The 16,689-nt window shown below is 45.2% G+C and overlaps 7 protein-coding genes across 7 annotated transcripts; 2 read left to right on the top strand and 5 right to left on the bottom strand.

The window, feature by feature from the left end:
• Window positions 1-193: 193 nt before the first annotated feature.
• L199_000880 (uncharacterized protein) lies at window positions 194-1,145 on the bottom strand (the record flags this gene model as incomplete). Its single annotated transcript, XM_064886638.1, has 4 exons — window positions 194-244; window positions 371-584; window positions 710-1,042; window positions 1,114-1,145. 4 exons carry the CDS (start codon window positions 1,143-1,145, stop codon window positions 194-196), a joined length of 630 nt encoding a protein of 209 aa, XP_064742710.1.
• Window positions 1,146-1,549: 404 nt separating this feature from the next.
• Window positions 1,550-3,673, top strand: L199_000879 (uncharacterized protein; the record flags this gene model as incomplete). The annotated part of the gene is made up of 8 exons (XM_064886637.1): window positions 1,550-2,263; window positions 2,318-2,469; window positions 2,534-2,562; window positions 2,659-2,848; window positions 2,952-3,065; window positions 3,125-3,159; window positions 3,224-3,299; window positions 3,424-3,673. The coding sequence occupies 8 exons, from the start codon at window positions 1,550-1,552 to the stop codon at window positions 3,671-3,673; spliced, it is 1,560 nt and encodes a 519-aa protein (XP_064742709.1).
• A 212-nt stretch (window positions 3,674-3,885) lies between these two features.
• On the bottom strand, window positions 3,886-4,419 carry L199_000878 (uncharacterized protein; the record flags this gene model as incomplete). The annotated part of the gene is made up of 1 exon (XM_064886636.1): window positions 3,886-4,419. One exon carries the CDS (start codon window positions 4,417-4,419, stop codon window positions 3,886-3,888), a length of 534 nt encoding a protein of 177 aa, XP_064742708.1.
• A 403-nt stretch (window positions 4,420-4,822) lies between these two features.
• On the bottom strand, window positions 4,823-7,289 carry L199_000877 (fumarate hydratase, mitochondrial; the record flags this gene model as incomplete). The annotated part of the gene is made up of 11 exons (XM_064886635.1): window positions 4,823-4,848; window positions 5,033-5,103; window positions 5,175-5,217; window positions 5,286-5,320; window positions 5,405-5,656; window positions 5,726-5,904; window positions 5,974-6,063; window positions 6,117-6,390; window positions 6,468-6,792; window positions 6,940-7,117; window positions 7,254-7,289. The coding sequence occupies 11 exons, from the start codon at window positions 7,287-7,289 to the stop codon at window positions 4,823-4,825; spliced, it is 1,509 nt and encodes a 502-aa protein (XP_064742707.1).
• Window positions 7,290-7,844: 555 nt separating this feature from the next.
• On the top strand, window positions 7,845-9,466 carry L199_000876 (uncharacterized protein; the record flags this gene model as incomplete). Its single annotated transcript, XM_064886634.1, has 4 exons — window positions 7,845-7,852; window positions 7,900-8,704; window positions 8,794-9,110; window positions 9,223-9,466. 4 exons carry the CDS (start codon window positions 7,845-7,847, stop codon window positions 9,464-9,466), a joined length of 1,374 nt encoding a protein of 457 aa, XP_064742706.1.
• A 323-nt stretch (window positions 9,467-9,789) lies between these two features.
• L199_000875 (uncharacterized protein) lies at window positions 9,790-13,876 on the bottom strand (the record flags this gene model as incomplete). The annotated part of the gene is made up of 15 exons (XM_064886633.1): window positions 9,790-9,897; window positions 9,994-10,160; window positions 10,233-10,345; window positions 10,428-10,551; window positions 10,625-10,631; window positions 10,713-10,827; window positions 10,917-11,107; window positions 11,174-11,229; window positions 11,290-12,149; window positions 12,264-12,464; window positions 12,534-12,578; window positions 12,646-12,755; window positions 12,820-13,564; window positions 13,623-13,733; window positions 13,800-13,876. 15 exons carry the CDS (start codon window positions 13,874-13,876, stop codon window positions 9,790-9,792), a joined length of 3,030 nt encoding a protein of 1,009 aa, XP_064742705.1.
• A 484-nt stretch (window positions 13,877-14,360) lies between these two features.
• L199_000874 (uncharacterized protein) lies at window positions 14,361-16,557 on the bottom strand (the record flags this gene model as incomplete). The annotated part of the gene is made up of 7 exons (XM_064886632.1): window positions 14,361-14,390; window positions 14,466-14,556; window positions 14,622-15,061; window positions 15,147-15,321; window positions 15,377-15,395; window positions 15,456-15,515; window positions 15,585-16,557. 7 exons carry the CDS (start codon window positions 16,555-16,557, stop codon window positions 14,361-14,363), a joined length of 1,788 nt encoding a protein of 595 aa, XP_064742704.1.
• Window positions 16,558-16,689: the final 132 nt, after the last annotated feature.

The raw sequence follows: 16,689 nt of genomic DNA, 5'->3' as shown, positions 1-16,689 counted from the left end.
TTGCATTTTATCTGCATTTGCTATATGAACATATATACATAAATCTACAAGAAGTATGAATTGTCACACTTTGTCTCGTATGGCTCGTTATAAACTGGTATGATACTTGTCGTGGAGGGCTGCAGACCATTCATTGGTATCAACCTAAGTCCGAATAGTCGACGTTCTCGAGATGATGGGGTAGACGAGAGGATCAGTTGAACATCGATAATCCTTTCATATGCCTATCTACAGCTGCACGGAACTGTTGAAAAGAGGACAGAGAAATAATCAGTTCAGTAAGGCTTACAACGGAATACAAAGTGTATTGATGGCGTGAAGACGTCGGGAAGGGACATCTTTGACTCCATTGCTGAGAGAAGGCACTCACCTGGTCATTATCCACGCCTTCCTCTCTGCTATCCACCTTTACCAACGGATTCCTAATTACATACTCTAAGAATGGACCGACGTACAGCTGCCTCAGAACGAACCGCAGAGAGTCTGAGGATGGATCGGATAAGAGGATGAACTTGTAATTTGTTGGTGTCTCGAAGAGATGGAGTTTGTAAGATGATGTGGAATATGATGTGAAGGCTTCGTCTCTATGTGCCAAATATTGTTACGAGTCAGCGAAGATAGAAGTATAGGTAGATTTCCTATCTTCTTTCGCCCATAGATTCATATATGGGTAGAAGATAAGGTGATTTGGTGTACTGGTGAGACTAACCTGCCAGATAGTTTCTTCACCATATTCCTCAAACTCAATATCACCCCATACACCAACTTTGCTTCTTCGTCAAATGGTAATCCCTTCGGTAAACTTAACTTATTGCTTTGGGAAGTTAAGGTACCGTTCGATACCAAAGAATTGCGATTAGCAGCAGCAGCAGCAGCATTTTCTGAAAATATCGATTCTCTATTGACATTGCCATTGGGTTGAGAAGATGTTGTAGAGGGAGGGGGGGGAAGTCGATGTACACCTGGTTTGAAAGAGGTTTGAGGAGGTGCACGGACAGGTCGAGTTCTGTGCCAGTCTTGATAATAGACGCATTCACAATGGCTATATAGATACCGAGTCATTAGTGATTATTATACGTGGTGGACTGAGGAGGTTTGAGAGGGTTTGCTTACCGGTCGAATATGTACAAAGAGTAGATGGTCATTTCGAGGAGTTGTGTATGAGAAATGAGAGTAAAGTGCTTTTATCTCAAGCCGAATTGTTCCTCCTTCTCTTCTTCTTGATTATTGATTATTGGTCTAAGCAGTAAGCAATGCCCTGTATTCCCTCAACTTCCTGACTCTTGTTCTGTGCTATGCTATGCTTTCGTTCGTCTTGAGGTGATGCTGGATGTTACAGTAGTCTGTAATCAATTGTCACAGAATAGAACAGAGGATGGATTCGACGTTGAAATCAACTTTGAACGCGTCACAATACGTTCAAGTCCAGTCAACCGGAACATTACAAAAACATGTAGTAATCGCTGAGATCATTTATTTCTCTGCTCTCTTTTCTCATCTCTCTCGCTCACCTCACTTCATTACCAGATATAGGACACTTACACTAAGGATGCCCAACTCTGACAACCAAGATGAAGAAGATACAGATACGAAACTTGCCTCGCTCGCTTCACTACTCGAACCACTCTCATTCCCTTTCGAAAGGCTGTTGGAATCGTTAAATGAGGCAGACGGCGATGTAGGTAAAGCTGCCGAAGATCTCTTATTGCCTGGAGCGGGTAACATCAAGAATAAAAGGAAAGCCGGGAATAGTCTACAAAGCTGGTTGAAGAAACCTAAGAAAGACATCGCTGATGACAAACTGGATCCGAGGGAAACAGACGATGATGATGTAGAGGCGACCGGTGCAGGTCCGAGCAATTCGATCAAATCGACTATTCAAGATAATATCGACCTACTCTCCATCCTTCGTGGTCGACCTCCCTCTTCTCCTACCAAGAACAAAGCCTTACCTCAACCAGCGTTACTCCTAACCAGTCAATCAGCCATCGATACTCATGATTTACCTATAACACTGCTCGAATCACCTCTACCTCCTTCGCTCGCTTCAGCGCTGTACCTCGAATTAATGAATGAGTCAGAAAAGAGTTGGTACAATAATGAATTTTACCTGGCGGGAAAACAAGTGAAATCACCACATACTGTACAAATGTATAAATACCCTTCTTCGTCAAACGATGAAGAAGAAGGAAAAGCAGAAGGCGCAACTTGGGGGAAGGGGATAACATATTGGTACTCTGGCACAAATATGGTTGATATTGCTGTGAGATGCGATTTCCTATATCGATGTACTACTTAGGCTGATGAGATATCATAGGATTACCCACCATTACTTCGAAAAGCTGCTGATCTGGTGGAAAGAGTTGTCAACGAATCGATATCAAAGAGGAAGAGATATCCTTTGGAATGGGCTGGAGAATGGAAAGCTAATTGCTGTGGGACAAATCGGTATGATGGAGCTAAAAGCTCGTATGTTGTTCATGCGTCGAATGCAATGTCGTACCAATCTGATCAAGCTGATTGTACAACTCAGAGTCGGTTGGCATGCAGATCAACTGACATGTGAGTGAAATTGACCAATCCAATTTCTCCCCTCCATCTTCCTTTCTACATTGAAAATCAAGTTCGCTGCTGATATTGCCTCAACACTCACACCAGACCTAGGTCCATATACCACCATCGCCTCCCTCTCTCTAGGTACACCCCGAGCATTCAGATTAAGACAGACCAACACTGTCGATCCCAGTTTTTCAACCAACGCGAAACCGATAAGGACCTATGAGCTGAAATTGGGTCACAACAGCTTATGTCTGATGAATGCAGGCTGTCAGGAGAGGTACAAACATACGTGAGTGCTTGCGCATCAAAAGGACTAAGATTTAGGGTCACCTTTTTTCTATATTCTTTCTCGATCCCATGTTGATTCGCGTGTTGATAGTGTGTACAAATAGTGTACCCCCTCAAAAAGCTTTGGATTTGTTTAGACCAACTTTCGACAAAGATGAACGTCCTATCCCTTTGCACCAGCAGCGAACTTATACATCCAGAATCAATATTACTTTTCGGTGAGTTGGTTTCGAACCGAATTGAAATAGGAGAATGAGGGGACGAAACTGATCAGTAGAGTTGAATATCATACCGGTAGATTCTATCGTGATGGCAAGTTATCATGATATCGATGATCGAAACAAGTGACTATCAGCTGACTCAAAAATTAATAAAGATTTCCATCCAAATCCTTCGACTGGACCATCGGGACCTCGCGAAGGTACTCCAATGTGTAAATGCGGTATACCCACGTAAGTCATACGAGATCGTCTTACATACTTTCATCCCAGGTACACAAACCAGCATCAAACCCAAGGCTGTCCCCGCCTATCATTGATATAGTAATATACTGATTGTCATTTCTCTCTACCATAGATTACTTCGAGCTGACCAAAAAGCTAAAGCTCGATCACGACTTCTCCCTACCACCTCACCTACTAAACCTTCGCCTAAGCAGCAGCGGCAGGATAAGGATACAGATATGAACATGATCGAAGATGATATGGTGTATTTCTGGCAATGTCAGAGTCCATCTCAAACGGGCGATATGAAAGGATGCGGTTTCTTTAGGATATTGGATATGGGCAAAGAAGGTAGAGGACCGTGTGTCAAGGATGTGGTGTAGTAGAGATGAAAATTGATGGGTATGGGTTATATGCTTGGTATATTTGCTTTTGAGGGTTTGTCGTATATGTGTCTTTGTTTGTAGATTGTATAACTGTATCTGTGATTTACTGTTGTATATTGAATTCGATAAATCAGCCAGATTGCCTTGTTGTTCATTTTATACCATCTATCAATGTGATTGTCGAACAAGACACGATACAACCTACCTGTTTAGTCAGATTCTTCCATCTTCTCATCAACATCTTGATCTTGATTGCCATTCCCATTCTGATCTTCATTATCCGGTTCATCCTCATCTTCATCAACCACATCTCCATATTCAACTTCCCCTCTATCATCCATCTTCTCCTCATCCCCAAACTGTACCGCACCATTATCCATCTCCCCTTCCCCTTCTCCTTCTAAACCTTCTACCATATTTTCCAACGTATTTTGATTGTTCTTTTCCTCCTCTTCAGCTCTCCTCTTCCTTCTCTCGGCTTTACGTTGTTCTTTGAGCTCTCTTCGTTGGATCTCCCTCTGTTCTTCCTCAGCCATGTCGATCTTCCCTATTGATACACCCAACGCATCCGTCAGGCGCTCCAATTGGATCTTGCTCACTGCGTTCAAACCACCCGATGAAGTTGAACCGAAAGAAGAATTCTCGAGGAAGTTCAGGAGATGTTGGTAGGTCACTTCTGGGGATAGCTTTGTGGAGGGACCGATGGATTCGATGAGTAAGGGGGATTTCAGTTGACGATCCATTGTGAGTTTGAGTGATTTACGGTGTACGGTGTACGGTGTGCGGTGGGATCAAGTGATTGTAATGCTAATAGGCGGTATGAGATGCTATCTGCTGCGGGAGGTGTTGTGCTGCTCAGATTATATTTCGAGCTGAGAAGTTGGTTGAGCAGCCAAGATACAAGATTAACGGACAAGCACCTTTCGAAATCTTTCTTGACGAAAACATAAGCGGATTATCCAGGCACAAATCCAACAAATTTATTTGCTGTCCCCCGTTAATTGCAAGCATACAAAAGGATACAGCACGTTAAGAGATGATACAGCTCAGCTCAGCTTCAGAACAAGATATGCATAGACAACCAGATTAGACGTTCCCATCCGAGGAAATACTAGATTGACTATTTCACCAAAAGTTCTTTTTCGCTTATACTTCATCAGGACCCAACATAACTAAAGATTTGAGGTATATATTGTCAGCCAATGCCTCAGAGTAAACGTAAAAGACGAAGTCGTGGTATGTAATTGGAATCCAACAAGACAGAAGCAGGTCAATGTCTTTAATGGAAGAATGGGGAAGAACTGGGAATAACAGGATATTCCGATGGCATCCTGCAAAAGTCTGAAGTGCACTCACGTTCAGGTCTGACTTTAGCGTCGAATTGCTCAGAGGTAAGTTTACCAGATTCAAGAGCTGATTCCTTGAGACTATCCAGATGAAGCAATTGAGGTATGAGCGACTTGATCCAGCTTTAGATATTCAACTTCCTTGGACTCACGTGATTCCTTTCTTGTGCGCGTTCTTGGCGATAGCAGCGACATCTGAAGTATCGGATATGTCAGTCAACGAAGATCGTCTGGGACTTCATTTGGGAAAAGGGGAAACTGACCATCATAACCGAGAACAGAGTTTAAGCAAGTAGCACTACGATCATGAGTCAATCCCTCATTAGCTAATCTCTCCACAATGTGTATGGACCAAAGTCAAGCTGCGGGAATATACACTCACAGCATCAAAGATTCATTCATGATCTTCTTGATCTTCTCCTCATTAGCTTTGATACCCACCACACAGTTCTTGGTGAATGACCTCGAACCGTCAGCTAACAATCTGATCGATTGAAGTAAGTTCTTGATGAGGACAGGTTTGAAGACGTTCAATTCGAATTGACCGTATGATCCCGCAACGGAGATGGTAGTGTTGTTACCCATAACTTGAGCAGCTACCATCGTAAGTGCTTCACATTGAGTTGGGTTGACTCTGTTTCACCGACATCAGCTTCAGTCTATCAATTATACAAGTCGATGACAATGCAAAGATTGAACTCACTTTCCAGGCATGATAGATGATCCAGGTTCATTCTCTGGTAATTCCAATTCACCAAGACCACATCTAGGACCTGAACCGAGGTATCTGATATCGTTGGCGATCTTCATGAGAGATACAGCGACGGTGTTGAGGGCACCGGAAGCTTCTACGATGGCATCGTGAGCAGCGAGGGCCTCGAACTGTATTCAGATCATTTAAAGATCAGTCTAATGGGCAGTGGAAGTAAGAGTTTCAGATACTCTGCTCACCTTGTTAGGGGCAGTGACGAATTGGTATCCGGTGATCTTGGAGATCTCAGCAGCTACTTTCTCATCGAATCCAGCTTTGGTGTTAAGACCCTTTCATATCCCCGTCAGCTACTGCACGCATGTTGGAGCGGTGTTTAGCTTACGGTTCCGACGGCAGTACCACCTTGAGCGAGTTGACTCAAATTCTTGATGGTACCTTCTACTCGCTCGATACCTTTGGCAACTTGAGCGACGTATCCACTGAACTCTTGACCGAGAGTCAAGGGAGTAGCATCTTGCAAGTGGGTTCTACCGATTTTGATAATGTGGTCGAAAGACTTCTTCTTCTCTTCCAAAGCATCGTGGAGTTCTCTAAGAGCGGGCAAAAGGGTCGAGTTGATCTCTACAACGGCAGCGACGTGCATGGCGGTGGGGAAGCTGGATCCATCCAGGATATCAGTCATGAATCGGGATGTACCATTACTGTGGGAGTGATGGAGGAATGTCGTACTCACGTATCATTAGAGGACTGGGACATGTTGACGTGATCATTGGGGTGAACAGGTTTTTTGCTTCCCAATTCACCACCCATCAGCTCGATAGCCCTGTTGGATATGACCTCATTGACGTTCATGTTGGTTTGAGTACCTGAACCAGTTTGGAAGACGACCAAAGGGAATTCATCGATGAGTTTACCGGAGATGACTTCGTCGGCTGCCTTGGAGATGTTCTCAGCTACGTCGGCGGGGAGACCGTATGTCTGGTTCACGTGAGCAGCGGCCTTTTTGAGTACACCGAAAGCTTTGATCAATGGTGGGGGCATTCGCTCGGTTGGTCCACCTAACATAGCAATATGAAGACTTGATCAGCGTCCAAAATTCCCTTTTGATCCTCTAGGTGTTCTATTTCGCTCTATACGCCGTCTATAGGAAAGCATGTAGCCTCCTGTATGACATTATCCCGTGCAGATACGAATAGCCAGCTCACCAATATCAAAGTTCATCAAACTTCGCTGAGTCTGAGCACCCCAATACCTCTCGGCTGGTACCTGCAGAGGACCAAAAGTGTCCTTCTCTTGTCTGAATTTCTGTTCGGCCATGATGGATGAGGTAGTAGCGAAAGTTCGAGTGGAAAGGACTGTTCTGGCGATTTGTCTTTTTGGGAGCTGGATATATACTTGTGGTCAGCGGGACATAATCCGACTTATCAGAAGGGATGTGAATGTGGAGGTGAGATGTGAGAGGTGAGATGTGACTAGTCGTTCGATGATGTATTCAAAGTAAGAGATCAAGGGTACTCACGCTGTTAGCCGATCTGAGGGCGACACGGTTCAACATTGATGATGGGGGGAGGGTGACAAGGTGACAAGGTGACAAGGCCGATGACGATAGCAGTGATTTGGACAGAGGATACGACGAGAAGTGCATTTATGCTTTTTGATGAGATTCCAACTCACTCGCAGGTGTTTCCAAATTACCGGTTTCCATTTGATGGTGGACTTGTAGCTTGTGCGGATTTATCGGCCGCATCTCCACCTGTGACTGTCTCTTCGGGCAATCTCGCTCTTCCCATATGATAGATAAGTTAACACAACGTAGATTTGATACAGATACTTCCATCTCCTGCTGCTCGTACAAGCTGGACCATCAAGGTATCAATCAATGCCAGGTGTAGCAGTGTAGCGCAGTCACGTGATCTCTGTGATTTCGACGCGTTGTACTTCTTGATCGTGTGCCTGGGAGGTAATGTTCATGTCGCAAACCGCATCCACACACATTCATCATTCATGAGTCATCTGCTTTCCTTCATCATCTCCTTGTCGTTGTTCATCACCATCTAGTCCTTGATCACTGCTTGCCCTTTCCTACCAGTATCTCGACTGAAATAGTATCATGTCAAAGTAAGTGCTATTCGTATCCGCCGGAATCTCGCTCACAACCATTCTAGACCCGTAGTTCGTAGGACATACGGTAAAGCTCCCCCACGAGTATCTTCTTCCTCCTCGTCATTATTCGATGATCATCCTAGCTCGCCACCACCACTGATCTCCAACTTCAGATCATCTTCTCCTCCCAGCTCATCCCGACTCGATACTCCCACACCGTCTTCACCGCCTACTCCCGCTGAAAGACCATTGGGTATCAGGGAATCATCGCCTCTGTTCTTCTCTGCCGATGAGGAGGACGAAGAGAATGAGAACGCATCTTTGACCCCCAACCTAGCTGAGAAGGAATCGAAAAATGCAGAAATCAACGGTAAAAGGACGATCAGACCATTACCATCTAAGAAAGTTGTTCAATCGTCGTTAAAAGGATTTTTCGTACCTCAACCTCAAACCAAAAAGACCAAAGCATTACAACCTTCCACTACCGTCTCTTCTCCATCTTCCTCGAAAAAATCTGTGGGCAGTCCAAGCTCTGTACTAGGTATCAAACCTTCTCGATCCAGCTCATGTTCATCAAAGCCGAAGACCAGACCACTTACGCAACTACACCTCACCCATCTACCTCTATTACATACATGCCAAGGATGCGGGATGTCATTCATGCGTGGAGGTGAGGACGAGTCGGTGCATGTTGCGCACCATACGAGGGTATTGAAGGGGATCGTATGGGATGGATTAGGTAAAGGAAAGGGTAAGAGTAGAGAAGATAAAGGATGGAAGGTGGTTAAAGATGATATCTCATTTGGCGAAAAGGAAAAGGGGAAAGGGAGAGTCGTAATGGTAGATGGAAGTTATGGTGGGAGTAAGGTATGTGAAGTCACACCTCTCACCCCCTCCATTTATGTCACGTCGTCCGGGTCTGGTGGAAGCTGATGTGAATATTGTCTTTGATACAGCTCGACGAGATTCTGACGACTGTTGATAGGGTATTATCCTCTCCACCACTTCCTCGAGCAATCTTAGAAAGATGTAAAATCTTCCTGTTCGTCACCTCTTCACCACCGCCAGCAAGTAGTACTAAAAGACAGAAATTGGATAACTCAATATCGAGAAATGTGGTACAAAGAGAGAGGGTCGTAGGTGTGGTGGTAGCGCAGGGGATCAAATGGGCTATGAGGGTGTTGAAGGATGGTGAGCAACTGCAAGGCGAAGGAGCGGAGAGGGAACAGAAAGTAGTGGTGGAAAGTGGTGGATTTGGAAATGTCACTTGCGAGTGAGTCTTGGTTCCATCTTGCACACATTCATCCGTTGTTCCCTATCCTTTGGAGATCATCTCACAAAAAAGGAGGACTGTACAAAGCTGATACTGTTCGGTATATCATCAGTCCCGCCCCCCTTCCTACACCCCTGGGTATACATAGACTCTATATTTCCCCTTCCTACCGATCCAACAATCTATCATATCACCTCCTCAACGCATCGTGCTCGAATACAGTGTACGGATGTACATTTGACCCGATCACGGGAGACGTCGCTTTCTCACAGCCTACGCAAAGTGGACGGGCGGTCATGGAAAGATGGGGTAAAGGGGGTATAAGGGTTTTTGTAGATGATGAGAGTCAGTTGTAGGTATGGTGTGGCTCCATGTCAATGTCAAGGTAGACGTGATGGGGGAGAGAACGATCTGGCGTTTAAACACGGACTCTCAATCGACTAAAAGTGAAGGGAGTTCCAAAATCAGGATATGACGAATGCTGGTTGATGCAGTATCACAAAGACTCTCTCAGCATACAATTCATCGAGACAACATGAAATTTATTGGAAAATAGAATGATACGGACAATACGGAAAGTATGAAATACCATGCTTGCTGTAATAGATGTGATGTTGTAAGATATATACACATGCATAAAAAATCGACATCACCCTCTCACTTACAATCACACTTAGACCTACGGCATACCTATAACTCTAGCAGTCGAAGCTATCCTGAAGCCCATCGGGATGACTTTATGATCGTATTTCTTCTGTATATCACTTCCTTGCATTATCATTATGTCCTAAGGTAAAGGCAGGCGAGTTTTCGCATTAGCAGTGGCAGCCACACTGTCCGGTCATGCGATCTATGAGTGATATGTTATGAACATTGTACTCACACCGTGAGAAAGAGTGAAACTCAAAGCAGTAGGTGATATCTTCTTACTTTCCCTATCTGCCATACCATTATAATACGTTTGATTAGGGTTTACTCGAGGTGTTTTCAGTCGGAATGACATGATCGCTTGATTACCTAACGATAGAGATGAGACTATAGGACCGAGACCTGCAATGCGACAAGAAGAAGAAATGAAGTGAGTATGAGTATATATCCTAACGTCCTGTTTGATTCACCTACCAGCCTCTCCATCATCGTGCCAACTCATCTTTTGACCCTCTCTATACATCACACTGAGAATTTCGTTGAATGCTAATTCTTCGTCTAATATCATCTTCACTCTATCATTTATCCTAATTAGAAATCAGAAGTGATCAAGCTGTGTTAGCTTCAGTCGTTTCGGTGATAGGAGATCGGTGGCTACATGTCACTCACAAGTCCAACGATCTAGTAACGCATTCTGGCGATTCCTCAAATGGATAAGATAACGTATCGACCTGATATTTGTATGCAGCACCGTAATTCACTGCGAAATGCTGAGCGAGAAATTGTCCTTTGACTAAGTAACGAAGGAAAACCCAAAACCTCAGAATATGTATTCGAGATACTATGTATTGTGAAAAGACATTTACCTGTCGTCTATAGTTGTTTGCCACCGAGCCATGTTGACGTTTAGCATGCTCCCGATAGCGATGAGGGTACAGGAGCTCGTATACTTACACCTTTTAGGGGTCTTCGCTGGAACCATCCCCCTTCATTGGCAGCTTTCTGGTAATCTTGCAGGAGTTCATCGGCAAGATGACAACCAGGTTGAATGAGATGATATACTTTGCCTCTGAGCATGACTTCTATCAGCCCTTATCCTCTCACCGATAGAGTCATGCACCCTTCGAGATCATGGGATTGATTCGAATTGTTACTTACGCATATGGCAGATCATACACTATACAAACACCACCAATCTCACTTATCGATCTTATCCTCGACGTTATACCAGACAAGGGATCGATCTGACTATCCCCTAAAAACGAGGGCGGGATATGAGGAAGATCCTTTTTGACGATGATCCGAGATGGATCAACAAGCCCCAGAGTATTTCCGCAATTCCGACATTCCTAAACCTCATCATCCTTAACCTCGACTCTTTCGTAAGTATGTCTTGCTCGTGTTGAAAGACCCACCCATACTTCCCATCTATATCTACAATTCGCTCTCCCGCATTTCCTACATACCCAGCCTACACATCCCAGCTAGTAAGCCAAAAGACCGAACCTCTTTCTTCGAATTGTAGGCTCACCTCTCCATAAGGTCCTTCCTCCAACTTCACCTTCCATCTCTTCCGTCTCAGGAACCACTCTGACCGGTTCCTGCGGAACTACACTATATGGAATCAAGACTTCAGGAGGTGTACCGCGAGGTTTGAGAGAATCTTCATCGTAAGATAAGGAGAATCCAGGTGGGATAGGTAGACTACCGATGGGGGAGTCAAGCATGAAGAAAGCTTGACATTCCGGTTGAAAGCAGATTAAGCCTTCTTGGTATATCCGTACGATAGGTCGATGACATGATGTGCAAGTCGTCGGGGCAGGGAACGGAGAGCGTTTGAGCGAATGTTCTGTAAACGTCAAAAGTGGTTGGGTGGTTGACAGAAACTGGTCCCCTGGCCAAAACTGGCGATGTGTTGTTGACGAACAGGGTGAAGGAGGTGTCGAAGATTTCAGGTGATTTGACCTTTTGGGAGAGCTATGAGGCGGAGTTGGCAGACCAATAGGATTTAGTAAAGATGAGACGTCCATCTTCTTCGGTGTACACAAATCATCGTTCGTCCTGTTCTCTTCGTTACAACATGATCCGTCTTTTGGTAGGTTGACATCGTTTCGGATATCCTTGTACGAAATCTCACCCCCTTCGCTGGGTAAAGGCGTCAATGGTGAACTTTCTCTTGACCATTTCTTCCAAGTATCAGAATGTGGTATCGCGATATCAGCAGCATCCGGGATATTCGTGAAATTCTTCGAATTGATCCACCATGGTGTACCTTGGCTCTCGACCCAATCGAATCGTATTTTCACTCGATAAAAATAGTCTCTCTCCTTTGGCGGGCTCACACCCAGAGGTGGCCATTCAGCTTCGACCCAGGTGAGGGATATCCAATACCTATACATATACATCAGTTTTCGAATCGACTGAAGGTGCTCAACTATAGGTGAAAGAGGACATCGATTTCCTCCCTAATAGACCACGGATATGTCACCGTGATACGGTACTTACCATCCCAAAATGACATAGGCACAATCCAACTGCCACGGTAACCCCTCATATCCCTTTCCAGCAATCAACACGATCGGTATCCTCCTCTCATGAGCTAGAAGAAGTGTGTCGACCCTGGCGTCCGAGCGAGATTGATCGGCTTGTAAAGTTGCTGGACCTGGCGTACCATCCAATTTAAGCGTTCGTACACATTGTCCACCCCTGTATCGGTCAATATGGAATATCAGCTTGACAGCGATGCCCACTTTGACGGTGGAAGACGAAGCTGACCCGTGAGATATGATGACTCTCCCTTTATGTGCCCAGATATCTCTCCTGTCGTATCAGCAGAACGAAAAATCAGCTAGTTTTCAAGACAAAGCCAGAGTATTTGATGACTGACGGAGCTGGGAAAGCTTCCAGTAGATATCCATACGCTACCTTCTTATGCATGTATAAACCAGATTGGAAACTTCGATAGTAAGGCAAAGCTTCACAGAGCTCTTGTCGAGACTGTGGACAGAGATCAGAACCTAAATAAACTTATTGAGAGCTCAGCAATAGCGTCAATACTTACCTCTGCCCAAACAGGAGGTCTGTTCCTAGGTTGCGGTAATACCTCTGCTCTCCTTAATCTGGAATTCTGTAGACCAGCTAAAATCCTCAAGATCTTACAGAATCTGCTTGATCTAATGCCCTTGCCTATCTGCGGATAAGGTTGAAAAGACGTTTGAGGCAAAGGTAGAATCTGTACCTCATCTTGGTTATTTTCGGTTGCTTTCCTTTTTAACCCATCTTTCTTGGCTGTGACTACAACTCGATCACGGACAAACAGACCTGCCTGTTCCCTCTGAACGGGTCTTTTCCTGGTCAGGCGAGACTTGACTCCACCATTTGGGTGTCCGGATTGACTAGCTTGTGCTTCTTGATAACTCTCCTCTACAGCCGATGCCGAAGGTAATGTAAGAAGCTCCGGGGGACGATCGAATCGAAGTAACGATAAGATACCGGGTGGGGCTTTGTGACACGACCATCCGGAATATGAAGTCCTGGGTGGCTTACTATCTGCAACTTTGGTGGAGGTCGTGATTTTTCGAAGTTGACGTCCCTTCGGTATGATCAGGTTATGTTCTGAGTATTCAAGGGGAAAGGAGAGCGGACTTGATACTTCTCCAACATTGTGATAGATTTCTGTCGAAGGAAGGGTGTTGGAAGTTTCTATATTAGCTGAGGGGTTTTTCTTCCGCTTCTTGCTTTCTGCTTGGGCCGGACTCGCCACAGGATGCACAGCATATTCTGAGGATCGCTGAGTAGGCTTAGATCTGAGCTCAGAACTCATATCAGGGTTCACACATCGCGGACTATGCTGTCTCCACTCACACTCGGCTTGATCTCCTTGGCGGATCGATCATGTATTCCCCATGAATAGCATTATGATCGTTTGTTTGGATCTGTGATCTTCCTGCTGAGCCTTCCCCACCGCGGATGGGACTATTGTGTAGCTCTAGTCAGCCAACCGGATCTCTATGTCTTGCATCTACATATATGTATACCCACATATACCGGATCATGTCGCCGATGTCATCGTCCGCCCGATGATGGTGATCTTGATCCTCAATGCGGCCGCTTGACATTCTGCTTGAGTGCGATCGGTCGGTACCAGTCTCCTTGAGACCATCCCTTTCCATATGATTTTCATTTTCCGAGGTACAGCCCGGGAAGAGACCAGAGTCTGTGCATGGGAATTGGTCGACTACTGTACTCGTACGTACCTCCCAGCGGAAGTGGAGGAAGATAACGACTCACCTGTGCCTGAGACGCACGGACACATGGTTATCTGGCATGATGAGGAGGTATCCTAAGCAGTTTGTGAAGGATTGGTATAGGTGAACAAGGCTACTCGTATGCTGTGTATACAATATAGGTGACGAAATATAACACAATAGGACTGTTGCGGGTCTATTCACATTCTGCTTCCCCGTTTCCGCTTCGACATTTTGAGGGGTCGATTGAGCACATGGAACGATACTGTTTCATGCTATGCATCGTGTACTATGATGAAGTCACTTGTCTGATTATATCTGCTCATGCTTGGTATCCTATCCTTACATACACTCATCAGAATCCTTGTTCAGCTAAATAATCGGCCTGCATCACCCATATCACAGCCGATCAGTCAATATCCACGCTACTTGCAGATATCGATGAGGAGATTATACTCACCACTTCGAGGTAGAACGTAGCTGGTTTAAAAGCTATTGGTTTACCTGTCCATCCAGCTAATGTATATCTGACTGTATTGACCCAGCCGACTCTATTCACATCGATGAATGTGTCAGCTTATCTGATATATACGAAGGTATGACAAAAGCAACTTACAAATCCAGATGATTTACTCCCACCAATGTTCCTCTATATTCACCCCACATCGCACTATGTACCGAAACCAACCCATCATTCGGACCTTCTTTCGCTAGAATTACACTGTGTGGCCAGCGGAAAGTATCGAATAGACCTGGTTCGACACTCGCACCCCAAGAATAATAACTGACATCTTCCCTATCCAGCACTTGAGCATTGAACTCTTTCATCGCGTGAGTCCCCAGCGCTGAGAAGGCAGTCCCATCTCCTGTATGCGGTAATCTCAATGTCTCAATCAACGATAACATAGTAGGTAGACGATCTCTCCCTATAACATTGTCGATAACATAATCTGCAAAGGGAGATCCTCGATGTGGTGTGGAGATGGTCGTGAGGGATATTGGTCGAAAGGCTTTGGGTTTTAGCTCGGAGATGAGGTATCGACAATCCAATCCTCCCTACCACCAGATCTATGAGTTAGCCTTCGATGTTATTGAGGTGGGATCTCTAGGGTCTAGCTAGTTCAGGGTCGCTCTCACTTACCATACTGTGTCCTACCAAGTTGACCTCTCTACCAGGATACTTCTCAGATATCACTTCTTCTAGTATCTTCGCTCGATCCTTGATAGATGAAGTAGCTGGCACTCTAGCAATAAGCACTTCCGTTCCATTAGATTCTAGTACTTCTCGTATACCTCGCCAGTGCGATATCTGCAATCTGCAGGCGAGATTAGTGGGCAGGATTTCTAAAAGAACTTTACAGAAGCACATACGTTGGTAGATTTGCAGGTCCTGTGATGTGATTCGTCAGCTCAAGTCAGCCTAACGGTGGCTGATGAAGTGAAAGCTTACCGAGGTAGTCAAAGCCTAATAAGCCATGGCAGAATACTACAGGATTCTGAGGAGATTTGTCTATACGTAGACACACCACGATTTAGCATTGCAAGAACAAAATCGGGTTTTCAGGTCAGATTCACTCACATTTCTTCCTCAATTTCTCCTTCTCCTCCTCAACCGTATCAGCCCTATCTTCCTCACTCATCATCTCATCTACCCTTCCTTTGTTCCCACTCCACCATCCCGTTGCCCAGCTAGACCAATCTTCCTGCGTGCCGCTAGTCGATAAATTCCTCCTGAAGTCCAAAGAAGGTGCAGAAGGCAATGATACTCTGGGTAACGAAAGGTTCAGATTCGGTAATGATGGCATGGACGGTATGAGACTGTTGGATTCGGTTGATTTCCTAGGTGGGGTATTCAACAGTCCCGTTATAGTTCTTTGAAGATGTAAAGATGGAGCATCCGAGGAAGAAGAGTCTCTTCGATGTCGAGATTGATTGATGGGTAATCCAGTGGTAGGATCTAAATCTGGAAATGGTTCATCGCATATTGCAGTAGTTGGACTGGACCTTTGCCACGCTGTCGATGATTCTCCTTCTCTCGGTATACTAACTGAAGCCTTCCTCTGTCTGTTCCGATACTCGAATGTCAAACTTGATGTAGGCAAAGTAGATCGGGTGAGTTGGGAGAGTAATCTCGGAGGAGCATGGGGTCGAACAGGCGCATGATGGTGAGCCAAAGGTGGTTCAGCTATCATAGAGAGTTTTCCATCGAATGTAGAATCTACACTTGATGGCAAGGAAGCTGGAGATCGAGGTGGGGATATGGAGGTATGTAAAGCTTCATCCAACATTGCAGAGAGGGGTTCATCAGGTGTCCCAGTACCTTGCTTGACACTCGCTAAGTTCGTATTCGGCGTATGACTCGAATCCGCTTTCTGCTTGCCCTTCAATCGTCTTCTCGTTGCTGCTTCTTCCACATCGACAGATTCTTCTGCATGGCGCTGATCGTGATGATGACTGTGAGATATTGGACGTGGATGTGAATGCGATTTGTGTGAGCTGGTACCGCCGCTCGGTGCTGGTTGATGAGGGTGATTGTGATTGTGCTGCGACATTGTCCGCACAAGATGTCGGTGGACTGTGAGTCGGAGTATCTTTGAGCTCATCCAGCGGTGCTCATATGTTGAAGGATTGCTAGTCAGTCTTCCTGAATATGTATATGCTACGGTGGCAAGAAGAAGAGTAAG

Source organism: Kwoniella botswanensis, chromosome 1 (genome assembly GCF_036426115.1).
Source record: "Kwoniella botswanensis chromosome 1, complete sequence".
Taxonomy (NCBI): Eukaryota; Fungi; Basidiomycota; class Tremellomycetes; order Tremellales; family Cryptococcaceae; genus Kwoniella; species Kwoniella botswanensis.
Note: the sequence above shows the minus strand (reverse complement) of the source record. Positions and strands in the feature narration are given on the sequence as shown.